This window comes from Mus caroli, unplaced genomic scaffold (assembly GCF_978045245.1).
Source record: "Mus caroli unplaced genomic scaffold, Mus_caroli_1 scaffold_4, whole genome shotgun sequence".
Classification (NCBI taxonomy): domain Eukaryota; kingdom Metazoa; phylum Chordata; class Mammalia; order Rodentia; family Muridae; genus Mus; species Mus caroli.
In genome coordinates, this window is record NW_028227259.1 from 141,439,861 (window position 1) to 141,459,150 (window position 19,290).

At 49.0% G+C, this 19,290-nt stretch overlaps 1 protein-coding gene across 1 annotated transcript in view; it reads right to left on the bottom strand.

Annotated features, from left to right (window-relative positions):
- The window catches only part of LOC147005380 (uncharacterized), a 39,016-nt gene extending 20,964 nt beyond the window's left edge, over positions 1-18,052 (bottom strand). Inside the window, 1 exon segment of the mRNA XM_085837339.1 lies at positions 17,882-18,052. Coding sequence (XP_085693465.1) covers positions 17,882-17,945 — 64 coding nt within the window. The 5' untranslated portion in view covers positions 17,946-18,052.
- Positions 18,053-19,290: the final 1,238 nt, after the last annotated feature.

Consider the following 19,290-nt stretch of genomic DNA (forward strand, 5'->3'; position numbering starts at 1 on the left):
TCTGGATTTGGAATCATCTAGACACACCTAGACTCTTTCGGGTCCATCTTTGAGGGTGTTTCCAGAGAATTATAGATCAGGAGGGAAAGCCGACCCCGGGTATGGGTGGTACCATCCCACTGTCTGGGATCCCAGATGGAATAAAAGAAACTGTTCTTTCCTAAAGTTGCTGCTGTCAGGTCATTTGTCATAGCAACAACAACAACAACAACCAAGTAGGCTGTGGACATTTCTTAGTCAGCAAAATGTTTGCGGCTTAAGCAGTAAGACCTGAGTTTGGGTGCTGAGCATCTACATGAAAAGCCAGGTGTGGTAAAACACATCCCTAATCCTGGCACTGGGGAGACAGAACAAAAGGATGCTAAGGCCTTTCTGTACAATCTAGCCAAAGCAGTAAGCTCTGTGCTTAGCAAGAGACTCTGTCTTAATATGTGTAGCTTGATCTTCTTGTGGGACTCCTAACAGAAGGAGTTGGGGGTAGATCTGACTCTTTTGCCTGCTTTCTCTCCTACTGGGTTGCCTCATCCAGCATTAAAACAAGGGGAGGCGCCTAATCTTATTACAACTTGATACACCATGCTTGGTTGATATCCCTGGTAAATCTGCTGTTTTCTGAAGGGAAATGGAAGAAGAGGAGATGGGAGTGCGAGGGGAGGATGGAGTGGAAACTGTAGTCAGAATATACCATGTGAGACAAGAGTAAATTTTAAAAGTTAAAAACAACAACAACAACAAACTGTTTTAAAGTGGGAAGTGATTAAGGAAGATCTCTATGCTAACCTCTGCCTCCTACAGACCTTTTCTCCCTCTCCTTCTCTCTTACACACACACACACACACACACACACACACACACAAAACATGCGTATTCACAGAAAGAGTATCTGATATGGATGGGAATATAATATCTGATTCCCATTCATCCACACAAGAATGGGCTGGAGATATGACTCAGTGGTAGAGCCCCTGCCTAGAATTCCCCAGGGAGGGGCTGGGGCATGGCTCAGTGGCAGAGCACTTTTTTTCTATCATAAATGAAGCCCTAGATTCAATTCCCAGTACTCTAAATAAAATAAAACAAAACTCCAAAGAGAAAACCAACAGTAATCTGTCAGTCTTTTTCATGAATTGACAATTGATGACTTATAATTTCTAAAGCCATAAGCATTATTGTGCCCTCTACCCGAATCGCACTGATTGATCTTGACACAGCTGCTGTGACTTTTCCATCAGGGCCTTGTGATGACAGAGAACAGCTCTGTTCTGCAGGCTGCTGGACCTAACAGGTGACAAAGATGTAGATCTGGCGGGCATGGAGACACAGATCTTTAATCCTAGTGCTGGGAGAACAGAGATCAGCCGGTTGTCTGTGAGGTAGACGCCAGCCCTCCGCTTACTTTTATTTTGAGATGAGGTTTCCCTAAGTTGTGGAGACTGGCCTTATACTCACTCGGTCCTGCAGTCAGGCCTCGGACTTTATGCTCATATACTTTAGCCTCCCAAGTCCCTGGGGTGACAGGCCTGTGCCACCAGGTCCAATTTGGTTTTCTCTGTTTTTTGGTTTTTGTTGTTGGTTGGTTGGTTTGTGTTTTGTCTTTTGTTTGATTTGGTTTCCTGCTAAGCAAAGCTTTCACCACTGAGACACACCCCCAGTCTCCACTTTTTAATAAAAAGTTAGTAAATGTTTGATTTTGCTCTGTCTTTTCTCCCTGAGCTAAGGTTGGCATCATTCACCTAATGGTGGTCAGTTGTCAGGATCAAGTCAGGCCTTCCTCAGTGGTGTATACAGGACGCAGCTAGAGATAGAGATCGTGAGCTGGTGAGCTCTTATCGATTAAGAGAGGATCTCTGCAGAGCCAACTAAGCAGGGTTCACAGGGGCTTACAGAGACTCAAGTGACAACTGGGGACCTTATGGGTCCTCTGCTTGTACTCTATGGCTACATAGCTTGGTGTTCTTGTGGGACCCCTAACAGTGGGAATGAGGGCATCTCTGACTCCTTTGCTGGCTCTTGGGACCCTTCTCCTTCTACAGGGTTGCCTCATTCAGCCTGATGTGAGGTCCGTGCCTAGTCTTAGTGTACCTGGCTACATGCCACGTTTTTCTTTTTATGGTTTTAGAGCTTTACTGTAGAAAGACAGGGAGAAAGGAGAGAAGGTAGAAAGAGAGAGGGAGAGGCCAGCCATGGCCACGTGGAGAGAGGGGGGAAGGGAGAGAGAGAGAGAGAGAGAGAGAGAGAGAGAGAGAGAGAGAGAAGGCGTTACATGCCATTTTTGATATTCCATAAATATTCCTGGGAGTCCTGTTCCCTCCTTCCCACCCTCCTTCCCTCCCTCTCCCTCTCCCTCTCCCTCTCCCTTCTCTCTCTCTCTCTCTCTCTCTCTCTCTCTCTCTCTCTCTCTCTCTTTCTTTCCTTCTTTCTGGATCTAGAGAGGCAAGGTGTGTGTGGGAGGGAGGTAGAGGAAGCCATGGTCAGAATTTAATGTATGTAAAGAATAAAAATTTTAAAAACAACTTTTTATCAGAGAGTGGGGAGGTCTGGTGTGTGGGGGGATGTCCTCTTATAGATGGGGGAGGGCAACTAGGAGGAGGGATCAGTCAGAGGGCAGACCGGGAGGGGGATGGCAGCTGGGCTATAAAAAAATTAAAGAATAATAATTATAAAAATTTAAAATTTTAAAAAATAATTTTTAAAAGAGAAAGGGTCTTAATTGAATAATTTTGAAGAAGTAACTCCCTGCCTGATGGAGGAGCCTCTGAGGGATACGGCTTTCCACAAAATACCTTTTCTTCCTTCCCTTCCTGGTCAGCAAGGAACAATCTCTCTGTCCAGCTGTCTCATCCAGAGGCAGCCACCTTCCACAGCCACCTACCTGTGTGCGCGACCAGCACCCCCTGCGTTCTGTGCCTACTCCTCCAGAGTTCCACTCCACTCCCCTTTTTGGAACCAATCCCCCTGAGAGCTACCCCAGGCCCTGGAATTAAAGAAAAATTAATTCCAAACCCTCCCCACCCCAGTGATGAAGTGAGAGAGGCCAGCAATGGGGACACATTCCTGTAATCCCAGAACTGTGGGGCTCGGGCAAGAGGATCATGAGCCGGAGCCTGGGACCGAGGAGCTACAGTGTGAAGATCAACCTTCAAGAGAACCAACGGGAGGAAGGGCTGGGGGGTGTCGCTCAGCTGGCAGAGTGCTTGCCTAAGCACGTACAAAGCTCTGTGCTCCAACGTCAGCACCATAGAACCTGGGGGGGGGGGGGGGGGGTTGGCAGGAATATGCCTGTCATTCATGCACTCGGGAGCCAGAGGCAAGAAGATGGTGAGCATGAGGGGCAGCCTGGGCTATAGTGTGAGGTCCTGACTCAAAGACCCAAAGGAAGAGCTGGGGAGGGAGGCAGCTTGGTTGGTAGAGCACTGGCCTAGCATGCAATTGGCCTTGGGTTCTGTTAGAAGGTGGCGGCAAGGGAACCATTGCCTTTCAAGGCCATGCTCTGAAACATACTGCATTCTGAGCCAGCCTGGGCTACAGGAGGTTCTATCTCAGAGCGTGAGAGAGAAGAAGAGGAGAAGGAGAAAGAAAGGGGGGAGAGGAAAAGAGGGGGTACATTGCAAAGGCCGCCCCCAGGAGTCAATGAGGAAGAGGACAGTCCCGCAGGCTCTAGTTAACAAAGGCTTAAGGGAAGAGGCAATACTTGAGCTATTGTGTTTCCCTCCCCCATAAAACAGATTAAAAAGGAGTTTCTAAGATATATTCATGAATTTTACTAGACTTTTTACACTGAAACAAAGGAACGCTGTTGTTGTGACTAGCCAAACAATAAAAAGGTTATAAATGTAGTTTATGGCCACTCTCCCTAACTGATTCAGAGAGGATGGATAGAGGTGGGGAGAGGTGGTTTTTACTGAAGAGCAGCTAGATTTCCAGGCCTCCACCTATCAGGAGAGGCAGGACAACCAGCCCTGGATCTGTCCAAGTACAGGCAGTACAAATCAAACCCACTGACTTCCTGCTAGCCTGGGCAATGCCTTTGTCCCTCCAGGCTGTAAACGGTGTCAGAGTGAAGAGCATTCCGTCCCATGGAGGGGACCCAAAGTCCAAGTTCCTTTGGTAACTGCTGTCTTCTTTTAAGGCAGAGTCTCAGTGCTAGAGAGACGGCTCAGTGGCTAAGAACACTGGCTTCTCTTTTGAAGAACGTGGGTTCAATTCCCAGCACCCACAAAGTGTCTCACTCTGTGTGGTTTTCCAGCTCCAGGGGATCCAAATCCTCCCTGGCCTCCCTAGGCACCAGGTGCTCCTGGGGGTACACAGGCATACAGTACATGCAGGTGAAACACTCAGTCAAAGAAAGTCAGAATAACTTTTGCCTACACCTTTAATCCCAGCACTTGGGAGGCAGAGGCAGGCGGATTTCTGAGTTCGAGGCCAGCCTGGTCTACAAAGTGAGTTCCAGGACAGCCAGGGATACACAGAGAAACCCTGTCTCAAAAAAACAGAACACACACACAAAGACAGAGTCTCACTGTGCAGCCCAGGTTGGACTCAAGATTGTCCTGCCTTGACCTCCCAAGTGCTGAGATTGCAGGCATGCACGGGCGTGCAGTGCTGGGAACACAACCCACTCTGTTAACTGAGCCTCACCCTCAGCAAGATCTCACAGCTTCCCAGAAAGACGGCTACAGGCAAGCTGGAGAGAAATGAGGCTCCCCTCTCTCTAATGTGGCCAAAGTATAAATTAATTCAGCTTCCTTGGTCAGTTTCTATTCCCTATCTTCCTTTTTGGATTTAGAGAAAACTCTCAAGAGAGGGGTTGCAGATATGACTGTCCAGTAGCACTTCCTCTTTCTAGCTTCTCTCCCTGCCGTTAACACCCAAGATATCCTTAACCCTTGAGGGTCCTCTGTTGGTTTTGCTCATTGGTTGGTTGAGTTTTTGAGCCTACTTTTTTTTTTTTTTAAACACAGGACGCCATGTAGCCCAGGGTGGATTCGAACTTGATATGCAGCTAAGAATGGCCTTGTTCTGCCTTCCATTCCAGAGGGTAGCGTTCTTAACCTGCACTGCCGTGCTCGCTGTGTGCAGTGCTGGGAACCTGGCGTGCACTCTGTCAGCCGAGTTTTATCTCTAGCCCTCAACTGTCCTGCTGTTCTTCCGAACTCACTATCTCAGAGGAAACTTGGACTCTGTCACTTGTCACCTTTTTCCAGGTGCACCGCTTGCAGCTGGCGCTTTTCTGGGGCCCTAGGAGAAGAGACTAAGAATACGAACATTGGTGTAAGGATTCAGACTCTCCTGCCTAAATAAGCAGGAAAAGCTGTCTTCCAAGGTTTACCTCCAAGGTTAAGGACATCCAATTAGGTGGCCACCGTGTGCGTGTGCGTATGCATGTGCGTGTGCGTGTGCGTGTGTGTGTGTGTTGCCTGTGTATGCTCCTGTGTGCTACACACAACTCATGTATGTGTCTGGGAAGGCAAGAGGTCAGAGGTCAGATGTCATCTATTGCTCCTCAACCTACTTTATCTCGAAACAGGGTCTCTCACTGATTCAGCTAGACTGCCTCACCAGCGAGCTCCCGAGAACTCTGTACCTGCAACACGAGGGTCACAACCGAAATTCAGGGGATGCCTGGCTGCAGAGGCACATTTCTCCTCCAGAGAAACACAAGCTGCCTAGAAGCTTATGAGAGGGAGAAAAGTAAATACACTTTGTCAGGAAACAAAGCCAGTCAGCATCAGCATCAGCGGTAGAAAGTAATCCTCGGTGGCAAGCAGGAGTGGCAATACATTCCTGTAAGCAGGAGGATTTGAGGATTAACGTCATCTTCGTCATCTTCGATTACAGAGCAAACCTGAGGCCAGCCTGGATTTCAGGAGACCCAGCCTCAGAACAAACAAAGAGACAAATAGGAGTGGGGAGAAAGCTTAGTTCAGAAAGTCCCTGCCCTATGCGGCCATGAGTCTGTATGAAATGAATTAAAGCCAGGTGACATGGCTGATACTTGTAATACAAGTTCTAGAGAAGTGGAAACAAGCTAATGTCTGAGGCTTCCTGCCCTCGGCCCAGCCAAGTTAGAGAGACGGAGGCCAATCTCAATCTCTTTGGGATAGGAGACCCTATCTCAAGGGCAGTGTGGGAGCTGGGAGCTGGGGAGTAGGCTCAGCAATAAAGAATGAATACCACCTTTCCAGAGAGCCTGAGTTCAGCTCCCAGTACCCACAGTGGGCAGCTCATAACTGCCTATAACTCTAGCGCCAGGGGTTCTAACACCCTGTTCTTGCTTCTGAGGGCACCTGTATACACATAGCATAGACACACACACACACACACCATATACAAAAATAAAATTAGAATCCAAAGTACTAAAACAGATTATATTTATCACCCTGCAAAAAAACCAAGTCCAAATGGATCAAAGATCTCATCATAAAATCAGACACATTGAACCGTAATAGAAGAGAAAGTGGAGAATATTGTTGAATGCATTTGGTAAGGAGACAACTTCCTAAACAGAATCAGATAGCACAGGTACTAAGTTCAACAATGAATAAATGGGACATCATGAAACTGAAAAGTGTCTGTAAGGCAAAGACGCCATCCACAGGACATTCCCTACAGAATTGGGGGGAGGGTTCCCCCAACGCCACATCTGGACATCAACTAACCAAACAATCCAGTTTAAAAATGGGGTACAGACCTCAACCGAGAATTCTCATCAGAGGAATCTCAAATGTCTGAGAAGCACTTGAAGAAATATTTGTCATCCTTAGCCATCAGGGAAATGCAAATGAAAACTTTGAGATTCCATCTTACACCTGTCAGAATGGCTAAGATCAACAACACAAATGACAGCTCATGCCAACGAGGACAGGGAGCAAGGGGAAGACTCGTCCATTGCTGGTGGGAGTGCAAACTCATATAACCACTATGAAAACCAATATGGAGGCTCCTCAGAAAACCGGGAATCAATCTACCTCAAGGTCCACCTATACCTTTCTTGGCAAAATACCCAAAGATGCCCTATCCTACCACAGGGACACTTGCACAATTATGTTCATGAAAGCTTTTATTCATAGTAGCCAGAAACTGGTTGTCCCTTAGCTGAAGAGGGGATTTTTAAAAATGTAAAGAGGAGAGGTGGGGAGGGAGCATGAATGGCTCTCCCTGGGAAAGGAGAAACAGAATCAATTTTGTAGGTGGAGGAGGTGGGGGACAGGAGGGATCAGGTGAGGGAGGGAGGGAGGGAGAGGACTGAAAGAGGTGAGCATTTAGAGGGCAGTATAGACACCTAGTGGAGTAGAAACTCCCCAGAACCTACGAGGGTGACCCTAGAAAGGACTCCTAGTAATGGAGGATAAAGAGCATGAATCCTCCATCTTCTGTAACCTGGCTGGGCTCCTGGTGTGGGAATAGAGCGGCAACCCAGCCACAAAACCTACAGACCTGCCCCGCAGGCAAAACACACTGGGGCAATGGTGGCTCAGAGCTTGTAGGAGTGACCAACCAATGACTGGTCTAACCTGAGGCTCACACCATGAGAGGGAGACTGTGCCTCAACACTGCCTAGGTGGCCAGGAACAGGAAGCTGGGTGGCTCAGAGACCTAGGGTAGAACCAAACACCACTGACCAAAAAAAAAAACAGTTAATGAAATGATGGCTAATGGTATTCTGCTATACTCGTAGGATCCGTGCCCAGCCCAGACATCATCAGAGAAGCTTTCTCCTGCAGCTGATGGCAACAGATGCACTGACTGTTGGCATTTCCTCTAGGCTCTGCCCCACAGTTGCCTGGCAACAGCCAGGTGTGCCTGGCTCACTGTAAAAGGGGCTGCTTGCCCCCTCCTCCTCACTCTCTTGCTCTTCTCTTCTCCTCTTGCTCCCGCTCCTTACCCTCTCTCTCTCCATTCCCCTCCCTCTCTCACTCCGCTCATGGCTGGCCTCTTCTCTCTCTCTCTCCTCCCCTCCCCTCCCCATACCCTGAATAAACTCTATATTACTGAGTGGCTGATACCTCAGGAAGAAGGGATACCTCAGCGTGGGTCCACAGAGGTACCCCTTCCCTCACACCTTACCGCATCGCCACCAAACATATTCCTTCCTCTTTCATATCTTTTTATAAAACACAACAGTGACCCACAACCAAACATTAGGCGGAACAAGGGGAACTCCGAAGAGGGGGAGGAAGGATCGTAGCCAAAGGGGTTGAGGACACCAGGAAAAAACTGCCCACAGAATCAACTAAGCAGGGCTCAAAGGGGCTCACAGAGACTGAATTGACAATCACAGAGCCTGCATGGGTCCGAGCTGTTCTGGGTTCTCTGCATTCCTGCTGAGGTGGTTGTGTAGCCTGGGGGAGGGGTCATGGGACTCCTAACACTGGGAGTGGGGCTGTCTCTGACTCTTTGCCTGCACTTGGGATATTTTTCCTCCTACTGGGCTGCCTCATCTAGCCTTGACACAAGGGTATATGTCTTGTCTTACTGCGTATAGTTATGCTGAGTTCGGTTGATATGACTACGAGGCCTGCTCTTTTCTGAGGGGAAAGAGGGGAACAGGGGATCTGGAAGAGAGGAAGGTGTGGGAAGGACTGGGAGGAGGGAGCAAAAGGATTGTATTGTGTATGGTCGGGATGTATTGTATGAGAGAAGAATAAATAAAATAAATTAATTAAAGTTAAAAAGCAATGCATCAGCTCTTTAAGAACTGGCCGCTGCATCCCAGCAGACCTCTTGTCCACCACAGCTGCGCTCATCCCAGCTTGTTATCCACAGAAGGCTGATTGGGATGTGAAGACCTACCCAAAATGGGTGGGACCATTCCTTCCTGTGAGCTGGTGTCCCCGGCCCCATAGAAAGAAGAGAGCCAGCTGAGAACCAGCTCTCTGCTTCCCCGACTGCTGACTGGAAGTGACGAGTTACCTCAAACTCCAGCCATCTGGTGGGCTGTAACCTGGGAGCCAGATAAACCCTTCCCTCCTTGAGCTGCCTTGTCTAGTATTTATCAAAGCTCAAACAAAAGAGCAGCTAATAACAGACAACATTGTGTATGGAGCTTTAGAAAGGTCATGACTCATGCCAGGTTGGGATATTTTTTTGGTGATGCAGTTATTTCAGGGTCACCTACACTCCTGTAAGTAAGCCCAAGAAACTGGTTCATAGTGCCCTACCGAGGGGAACTACGTGTTTGTTCATTTATCCTCAGAAAGTAACTCAACACTGAAGTATGAGGGTCATGAGTTCAAGGGGAACCTGGGCTACATAGTGAGAGCCTGTCTCCAAAGATGCATGTGGGCTGGGGATGGCTCAGTGGGCAAAGTTGTCAGGCACCAAATCTGAAGACCTGAGTTCCATCGCACATGGCAGAAAGGGAAACCAGCTTCCTACAGTCATCCTCTAACCTCCACATGCCTGCTGTGACACATACTCAAATAAATGAATGTCAAACAAATGTTAAACACATGTGTGTATGCATTTGTGTATGCTCAGGTGCGGGATGGAGTAAAGTGCTTGCTTCAAATGCATCAAGTCCTTTGTCCAATCTCCAGCTTCAAAATTATGCAACAGTCTGTGGAATAAATATAAATACACGTCCAGAAATACAGTCAAATATTAACTGTTTATTTGAGCGGTACGTTTGAAAGAGATAGCCTTTCGTTTGTCCTAAATTCTCTACAATGAAGATATAGTTACAAGTGTGTGTGTGTGTGTGTGTGTGTGTGTGTGTGTGTGTGTGTGTGTGTATGTGGTTTTTCAAGACAGGGTTTCTTTATGTAGCCTTGACTGGAACTTTCTCTGTAGAACTGGCTGGCCTCAAATTCACAGAGATTCACCTGCCTCTCGCCTCTGCCTCTGCCTCTGCCTCTGCCTCTGCCTCTGCCTCTGCCTCTGCCTCTGCCTCTGCCTCTGCCTCTGCCTCTGCCTCTGCCTCTGCCTCTGCCTCTGCCTCTGCCTCTGCCTCTGCCTCTGCCTCTGCCTCTGCCTCTGCCTCTGCCTCTGCCTCTGCCTCTGCCTCTGCCTCTGCCTCTGCCTCTGCCTCTGCCTCTGCCTCTGCCTCTGCCTCTGCCTCTGCCTCTGCCTCTGCCTCTGCCTCTGCCTCCTGAGTGCTGGGATTAAAGGCATGTATCACCACTGCCTGGCTATAGTGTTATAATCTTTACTTACATTTCTTATTACTTTTAAAGTCAGGATAGACCAGCCTTGACCTCACAATCCTCCTACCTCAGCCTCCAACATGCTAGAATTACAGGCACGTATCATCATGGCTTAGCTTGTTAAGGATTTTCTTATTCTATCTAACTTTATGACATGGTATCTCATGAAACATGGAGAACATTGTGCAGTTTACAGTGTTTATTTCCTCTTCAGCGTATGTATGTCTGGACTTTTCCTTTAAAAGTCTAGTCTAAGGCCCATGCCTGGGATCCCAGCACTTGGGAAACTGAGACCAGAGGACTGCAAGTGTAAACCTAGCCTGGACTACCAGGTGAATTCCAGGGCAACCTGGGCTACATAGCAAGACACTGGGAGAGAGAGAGAGAGAGAGAGAGAGAGAGAGAGAGAGAGAGAGAGAGAGAGAGAGAGAGAGAGAGAGAGGAAGAAGAAGAAGAAGAAGAAGAAGGAGGAGGAGGAGGAGGAGGAGGAGGAGGAAAACAAAGAAAAAATAAAAGAAGAAAAACAACAAGAAGGCAAAGGACAGAAGGAAGGAAGGAATACAAAGAGGAAAAAAAAACCAGAAAACTAGGACTGGGGAGATGGCTCAGTGGGCAAGGAGCTTGTTGTGCAGGCATGAAGACCTGAGTTCAAATCCCCAGCACCCATGTTATCCAGGTGAGGTGGTGTGCCCCTGTAACCCAAGCATGGGGGTTGACAGGCAGACTTCTGGGAGCCATCAGCCAACACAGCAATCTCTAAGTTCAGTTAAGACCCACACCCACAACCACTCCCCATCCCCCATCTCAAAAACTAAGGCAGAAAAGAAACAGAGAAGGATGTCCAAAGTCAACCTCTGGCCTCCACATGTGCTGCCACAAGTGACCACACCTGCATCCCCAGGTGAGCCCACCACACACATATAGCCCTGTGATCGAAAGTTTCACACTAGAAGGCACCTTGGGAGAAGGGCTAAAGCCCTGAGTTCTCCGACCTTCTCCGAAGCGTACGTATGTTCATCAGGCAATCGAGCACAGAGCTTCCCAATGCAAATGCTGTGAAGAGGCAGCAGCAACGTGGGAGGGCCCTGCGGTTGTGTGTCCCGAAAGGACTCAGGCACCTCTGTGGTCAGCCTGGACACGGCTCTGACGTTGTGCAGCTCAGTGACTCCTTCTGCCATCCATTTCACACTGGGAACTGGAGGCGGTGAAGGCTATGACCGTGCTGCTCACTGTCTGGTGTATGCGAAAACTGTGGTAAGGGGCTCAGATGAGCTCCAGCCAGTTGTCATGGGTACACACTCCATCCTGCGATGCATGTACCCAATGGTTTGGTCCATTCTTTTCTCTCCTCTTCTTCTTTTCTCTCCTCTCCCTCATGTGTGTGTGGGGGGCGGGGGGGAGGCACAGACTGTCCTTGAATTGGCTAAGTACCCAAGGATGACCTTGAAATCCTGATCTTCCTGCCTCCATCTCCCAAGTACTGGGATTACAAACTTGTGCCACTTCCCCTGGTTTATTAGGATGCTGGGGCTTGAACCCACTGCTTTATGTATGCTAGGCAGGCACTGTACCAAGGGAGCCATAGCCCAGCCCTGTATTCCTTTTCTGAAGGTTACTTTATATCTGCCATAGTTGTGATGCCAAATGAGACAGGACTGCCCTCTCACATTCCCTCCTCTGCACACACACCCTTGTGGCATGAATTCCTCATGTTCTCATGTCATCAGATAGTCACTCCTGCCTTTGCCTGTTGCCTTCTTCAGGTCAGAGCCTCCTTCCCTCCACATCTGCTCCTGACACTCTCTGAATAGTGCATGCCCATTCTTCCCACGCAGTAGTTAGGGCTACTATAGCTGTGGTGAAACACCATGACCAAAAATCAAGTTATGGTGGAAAGGCTTTTTATTTGGCTTACACTTCCACATCGCTGTTCATCATGGAAGGAAGTCAGGACAGGAACTCATACAGGGCAGGAACCCGGAGGCAGGAGCTGATGCAGAGGCCATGGAGGGGCGCTGCTTACTGGCTTGCTCCTCATGCCTTGCTCAGCCTGCTTTCTTATAGAACACAGGGCCACCAACCCAGGCACGGCACCATCCACCATGCGCTGGGCCCTCTCCCCATCTATCACTAAGAAAATGCCTTACACAGATGGATCTCATGGATGCATTTTCTCAGTGTGGGTTCCCTCCAGATGTCTTTAGCTTGCGTCAAATTGACATAAAACTACCCAGCACACCACGAGGTGTGGACAGGTCCTGACCCTAGGTAACTGTGGATATGATCTTATGAGGCAATAATTTTTTTGCAGGTGTAATTATGCTCAAGATCTCGAGATCGGGTTTGGGTGGGTCTGAAATCCAAATAGTGGTGTTCTCCAGGAGGACTCAATTCCCATCTCATTAAATCCCCTGTAAACATTTTATTTGATCTGCCTTATCCAGAGCATCTGCACAGGCAGAGCTGGATTAGGACACGTGACCTGCACAGGATGCAGACAAGGCAGAGATTGGAGCAATGCAGCTGTGAGCCAAAGACTGTTAGACACCCCCCCAGAAGCCGCAAGAAGCGAGGAAGCATGTCCCAACCAGTTTTTGAGGGAATAGGCTCCCAGCATGTTCATATTTAGATATCTTCCCTCCACATCTTAAGAGAATAAATGTCTGCTTTTAAACCACCAGCCTGGGGTCATCATTTGTTAGAGCAGTCACAAGAAAACAACACAGAGATTTTCTGCTATAACACATGGTGAAAACTATGGGCTCTGGACCTGAAAGACTCCGGTTCAAATTCTGACTCCTCCTCGTGAAAGATGGGAGACCTTGAAGAAATTGTCAATGGCTTCTGAGTCTCGGTGTCCCCACAGATGAAAACAGGAAGTGCCAGGAACCTTTTCCTGAGGGTCAACGTGAAAGTTAAATGAAGCTGGACTTGGTGGTGCAGGCTTGGAATTTCAGCTGCCTGGGAGGCTGAGACATGAGAATCACAAGTTCAAGGCCAGCCTGAGGTACAGAGTGAGTTCAAGAGCAGCCTAGGCAACTTAGCCTGTCTCAGAATAAAAAGTAAAAAGAGGCCTGGGGCTGAGGCTCAGTGATAGGGTGCCTGTCTACCCCAGAGATGCTAGGTTCAATTCCAACTACCATCAAAGAGAAAAGAAGAGTGGGGCCGCAAAATGGATCTAAGGGTGCTTGCCACCAAGCCTGACAACCCACCTGAGTCCAGTCCCAGGGCCCACATAACAGAACTGACCTCCATAAGCCCAGTGCCCACAACCACATGAATAAATGTAACAACCAAATTAAAACGGGGAAAGGAGACCCTGAGCAGCTAAGCACCAGCCTTCAAACTCTCTCTGTTTCCTGACTCCATTGTCAGGAAGATACAATGGGATACAATGTGACCAGCTATCTCACTTTCCTGTTGCCCTGCTGCTCCCACCATGATGGACTGGATCCCACCAAACCGCAAGCCTATCTTAAATCAGCCCCTCCCTTTTATTTTGTCCCAGCCACAGGGAGAAGTAACTAAGATACTGTATTGGTACTCAGACTCCTGGGGACAGGCTAGCGTCTCCAGTCTTGGGACATATGCAAGCAGTAGGCACCTCTCTCTGAAGCTCTGTGAGCCTGGCCCCGTCTGTATTTGTCTAAGCCTGTACTTGTCTGTATTTGTCTATTTGTCTAAGTTCTCAAAGTGTGGATCTGGACCCCTTTGGGGAGTGGGGATCAAATGACCTTTTCACCTAAGACCATCGGAAAACACGGGTACTTATGCTATGATTCATAACAATAGCAAAATCACAGTCATGAAGTAGCAATGAAAAAAATTATGGTTGGGGTCAGCACACCACGAAGAACTATACTAAAGGGTTGCAGCATTAGGAAGGTTGAAGACCACCGGTCTAAGCCTTTGCTCTAAGCCTTTGCGAGGTTAGCTGTGCCACATCCACACACCAGGACCTCTCCCCAGACCACAGCCTCACCACCCTGGACAGTGGCAGCCTCCCTGACTCTGTATCAGCACCCCTAGGTGCTGCTCCTGCCCCAGGAGCCTCAGCACCAGCGTGGGTGGTGGTTCTTTTAGCACTGTTCCCATCGCATAAAATGTTCCATAAACATTTTATTCATCCTGTCTGGTCCCAGGTACCTGCCCTAGTGAAGCTGGTCCTTGGCAGGCAGTATTTGCTGTGTGTGTGGCTTTATGATGCTCTGTACAAAGCAGCACTTCTCCTCACCTTATGTAAGTTTCAAAGGTTGCCTCTTTCTCACAGGCAAATAAATATCTTAGCCCACGTACACACTGTTTGCTTCCCACTTTCTCCCCAGCTGGTTTCTTCTCATTTTATTTCTTTTTGATTCTTGTTACTATTTATTTTGGTTATATTGTGTGTGTGCTTAATGAGGGGCAGGATCGTGCCACGGAGTGTGTGGGGCTCGGAGGGAACTCTGTGGAGTCACTTCTCTTTCCCTCCCCCTTCATTTGGGTTTAGAGCTTGAACTCTGGTCCTGGAGGATGACAAGTGACAGCAAGTCAAGTGACATCTTGCTGGACTCCTGCTTTTTTGTTTGTTTGGTTTTGACACGGAGTCTTGTGTATTTGAAGCTAGCTTTGAACTCGCTCTACAGCTAAAGATAACCTGGAACTTCTGATCCTCCTGTCTCTGCCACCTGGGCTTTAGGATTACAGGGCATGAACCGTCATGCTGGGCTTTCTGTGATGTTGGTGATGGAACCTGGGCTCTGTGTTTCCTGGGCAGGGATTCTCACCTTCTCCTTTCAAAATGTTTGATTATATTGAGTTACCTAAGGCTGTTTTCATATAAGACGGTTTATCCCAGATGGCCCTTGGAATCCTGACCCGCCGCCCTCAGCATCCTCAGCATTTGCCTACCTGCATGCAGCACTGTGATTGGCCACATTCATGAGAGCACACCCCTCCATGTCTCCTCTGATGCCTCAGTCCCTCCAGGACAGACACTTTATCCCCTGGCCCCATGTCATCAAGGAGTACCCCTCCCCTTGCTGTGAACTTTACATCCGCAAAGCACTCATAGTCATCCTCTTTTCATATGTGTGAAAGAGACAGAGTCTTGTAGCCCAGGCTAACCTCCAACTTCATATGTAGCTGAGGATAACCCTGAACTCTCAGTCCTCCTGCCTCTACCACTCAGTGCTGGGATTACAGGCAAGTGTTGGCACCACACCTAATCCTCATGTTGACCTTTGACATTTCTCTAGCATTTTCTAGCCCATGCGCCCCTAGCAAATCATGAGCAGAGAGTTAGTGATTGTGCCCCCCTGTTCCTGAAGGCTTTTCCCCCACCCCCAGCCCCACAGGTACAAATGAATCATCGTGTGAATCATCAAAGCCAGGCTCCTGGCATCACAGGCAGTATGGGTTCCAGGACTGGCCACCAACAAGTTGAGCCTTTGTTTCTAGCAGGCTGGGTCCCCACAGGCCTCCCCGTGGAGTGTGCGAGTCCTGGCCTTGTCACACGCAAACACTCCTGTACCACCGTGCTCTTGCTACCAAGAGTTCACTTTCTTTGGCGTATGCTCTCTTATCTTCTAGAACCTTCTTATACCTTGGTTCTCTCTCCATAGCTTTGCCTCCAAAACCTTGAGGGGGTGCACAGAACAGACAAGGGAGAAAGCTACCGTTGCCACTTAGGGTTCTACACTTGACCTCTAAGATTCTCCCCCCCCCCCAGGAACCAGCCTGTGCAACTGGGGGTTTGAGAGGATTGCAGAGGACCAGGGTCCCCCAGAAGGAGTACAGGCAGTGGGCTCAAATGCTAGGTCAGGGTGCAGTTGTGTTATTTGTTGTGTGGCCCCTAAGAGGTTACACACCCTCTCAGAACTTCTGTTTTTCATCCCTCCTAACTTCTTCACACAATCCTCCTTGTGTGCCTCACAGGAAATACCCGCAGTGAAGTGTCTTGGGAAATAACAGGGCCCTCTGCCAGGGGGGAGTGGGGAGGCTGGGTACATAGGCAGGTCTTCTGAGTTGGGTGGCTCTGTTTTCCTGGACTCACACATTCTTAGCTGCTTTTAATAACTTTGAAAACTATTTGCATTTTGAGACAAGGTCTCATTGTGTTCCAGCTGGCTTCCAATGCCTCCAACTCAAGATGTAGCTATGGTTAACCTTGAACTCCAGATCTTCCTGACTCTACCTCTCAAGTTCTAGGGTTATAGACATGTGCCACCATGTCTAGTCAGTTCAGTGCCGGGCTAGAACCCTGGGCTTTGTGCACACTAGGCAAGTGCTCTACCCACTGAGCCATATCCCCAGACCACTATTGTTAGTTTTTGAGGCAGGCTCTGTAGCCTAGACTGGCCTTGAACTTGTGATCTTCTGCTTCTATCTCCGAGTATGAGGATTACAGGCTTGTAACACCTTCCTCATCTTGCTCTTGACACTTGTTGGAAATGGATGTCTATCTGGCTTTCTTGTATGCCAATGGGCTCACATGTGTCACCTTTTGAATGCAAGTTTAAGTGCTTGAAGGACAGGGTGGATTGGTCAGTATTGGTTGGGTACACAGGTACAGTGTCTAGTTACGGCTTTCATCATTATCATCACCATCACCACCACCACCACCACCACCACCTTCATCATCACCAGCATCAGCATCACCAGCACCAGTCTCCTCAGGATGCCAGGTCCCTGGCTCCGCTGAGAACAAGGAACAGGATGACCACCTACCTCCCCGTAATGTGGACTCTGTGCATCTTTCTCTCCTCTTGACTTAAAGTTGATGGTCTGATATAATGCACTCTTACAATGCTTCCCAAATTCATGCAACTCACTCCTTAGTTGCCCCCTCACACTCGGTTCCCCAAATCATAGCAAAATGTGGAAGAGAGAGAGAGGGTCTAGGAGGACTCCTGGGGCTGGGACAGCTTCTGAGGGGCTGAGTTCCCGACCGGAGTCCTGAATTTCCTCTGGATTTTCTGAGAACCAACCCATGGGGTTCTAGATGCCTCCAGCCCCAGATGCATGTGTGCCATAGATGTTCATCTTTTACCAGTAACCTTCAGCTTAAGGCCTCCTTCCATCTACAACCTTAACCCCCAACAAACAGCCTGGCACCCTGGTCCCTGGCGGGGTGTCTTGTATGCCTCAGGGGGAATTGGGAGATCTACCCATAACTGAGAGAGATCTGCCTCTAGCCAGTTGCATAGTAGATATGGTTATGAGCCCCCAAAGAAGAGCATACTCCCACTCCTCACCCCCCATGCACACAGAGCAGAGGGGGCTTTCCCAGGTACACTCTGACAAGTCAAGAGTAGAAGATGAGCCAGGAATTATGGCATGCATCTGTAATCCCAGTGCTCAGAACCAACTCTTAAAAGCTGCCTGCTGGCTTCCACACATCGTCTGGGAAGGCTGGAAATGCCTAGCCTCTGGGCAGGCTCAGGTCCAAGGACAGGGACAAGCAGAGACCACTAAGTGACCAAAAAACTCCTTTGCTCTGCAACGAATGGCTGAAGGCAAGAGAGATGGATTTCAGCAGTTCCCCCACATGCCAGGGGCTACCCCTCAGGCCACCAGCTGCCCACCCACAAGCCAGGCCACTTCCTCTATTCCTGCAGACTTTATCAGTGGCCCCTGAGCACCCCAAAGTCCAAAGGAGGACCTTCCATAAATTTCCAAACCTTCCCCTGAAAAAGGAAGCCAGAGCATCTACAGCTGTGCCCAAGACCCTGGTGCACAAGGCTGGGGTCACTCACCAGAAACTGCTGAAAAGATAGAGGACGGCTGGAAAGCCAGCAACAGGATCCAGGTCACGAGCATCTCCCAGGGAGACGGCCCTGGTCTTAAGAGCTTCCTCCTCAAGAGGTCCAAGAAATGAGAGCCCTGCACCAAAGGAGCTCTTATAAGAAGGACCCTAGAGACCTTTGCCTTGGGGAAGGATGATGTCTGGCCCTGGGTGGGGATGACTGTGGTGTAGGGTGGGGGGTAACCCAGGGAGTTGGCCAAACCTTCCTCCTCTCTAATTCCAGGTGTGTTGACTGCCCTAAGCAACAGTCAACAGAAGTTGAGAATCCATGGGTGGGTGGGGCAAGACAGACAGAGCAAACTGAGGAGTTGAGACTCTGAAGGAAAGTAGCCAAGAGGTGGATGCCAAGGAACACAGAGCATGGTAACAATGGAGGGAGGAGCGTGTGGACCCCTGAGAGAGACAATCGCTAAGAAGTCCGGCTAGATGAAAGAGAACCTTCCTCAGCGTCCAGTCACCTTTCCCCCGAGTCTTTCTCCATTGTGCCTCCCTCCCCCACCCCAGAGCTGCCCCCTTTCCATTGCTTTCCTGAGGGGTGGGGATAGCATTTATACCTAAGATTTTTATGGCTGTTCATCCCTGAGCAGAGTCAGAGATGAGAGAAACCTATAGTCATTGTCTCTTCCCAGAACAGAGCCAAAGTCCAAGGGACTTCTAAACCTTCATCCAAAAAGCCACTGGATTAAATTACTATTCCCTGTCCCTGTCCCTGTCCCTGTCCCTGTCTCAAACAAGAACACTGGCTGTCCATCACTGTGGGAACAGGAGGGGGCTGAGGCTCTACGGACAGGCAGGTATGTGCACCTGCCGTCAAGCCTGACAACCCAAATTCAATCCCCAGAGCCCACATGGTGAAAAAAGAGAATTAACTCTCACAAGTTGTCTTCTGATCTCCACACACATGCTAACACACACACACACACACACACACACCGTAAGATAAATGTAATAATCTATCTCTTTACCTCCCTGACCCAGCACTAGTGCTCTGATGTCTGCTACCTAATTCCAGTTCTAAGCTTCTGGCCAAGGCAAGAGAATTGCAAAACTCAGGGGACTTGTCCCATTCAATGGTGATGGAAAGACTCCCATGTGCCCCACCCCCACCCCACTAACCAGTGAAACTCATCCCCTTTATAAGATTTAGGTTCAGCCCTGGCCCCAAGAGATGCTGGCCTTCCTCCCTGGGAGAGAAGGATGCTGCCGAGCCCTCTTCCATCCAAGCAGATGGAGACCACTGGGGGGAAGGGACAGGTAGGAGAAGGACACATGGAGAGAGCAGCTTTGTTTACAGCCAAAGTATTTATTGGATATATATGGGGAACTAGACACTCGCTGACTTCCTGTCCCCAGAACTGT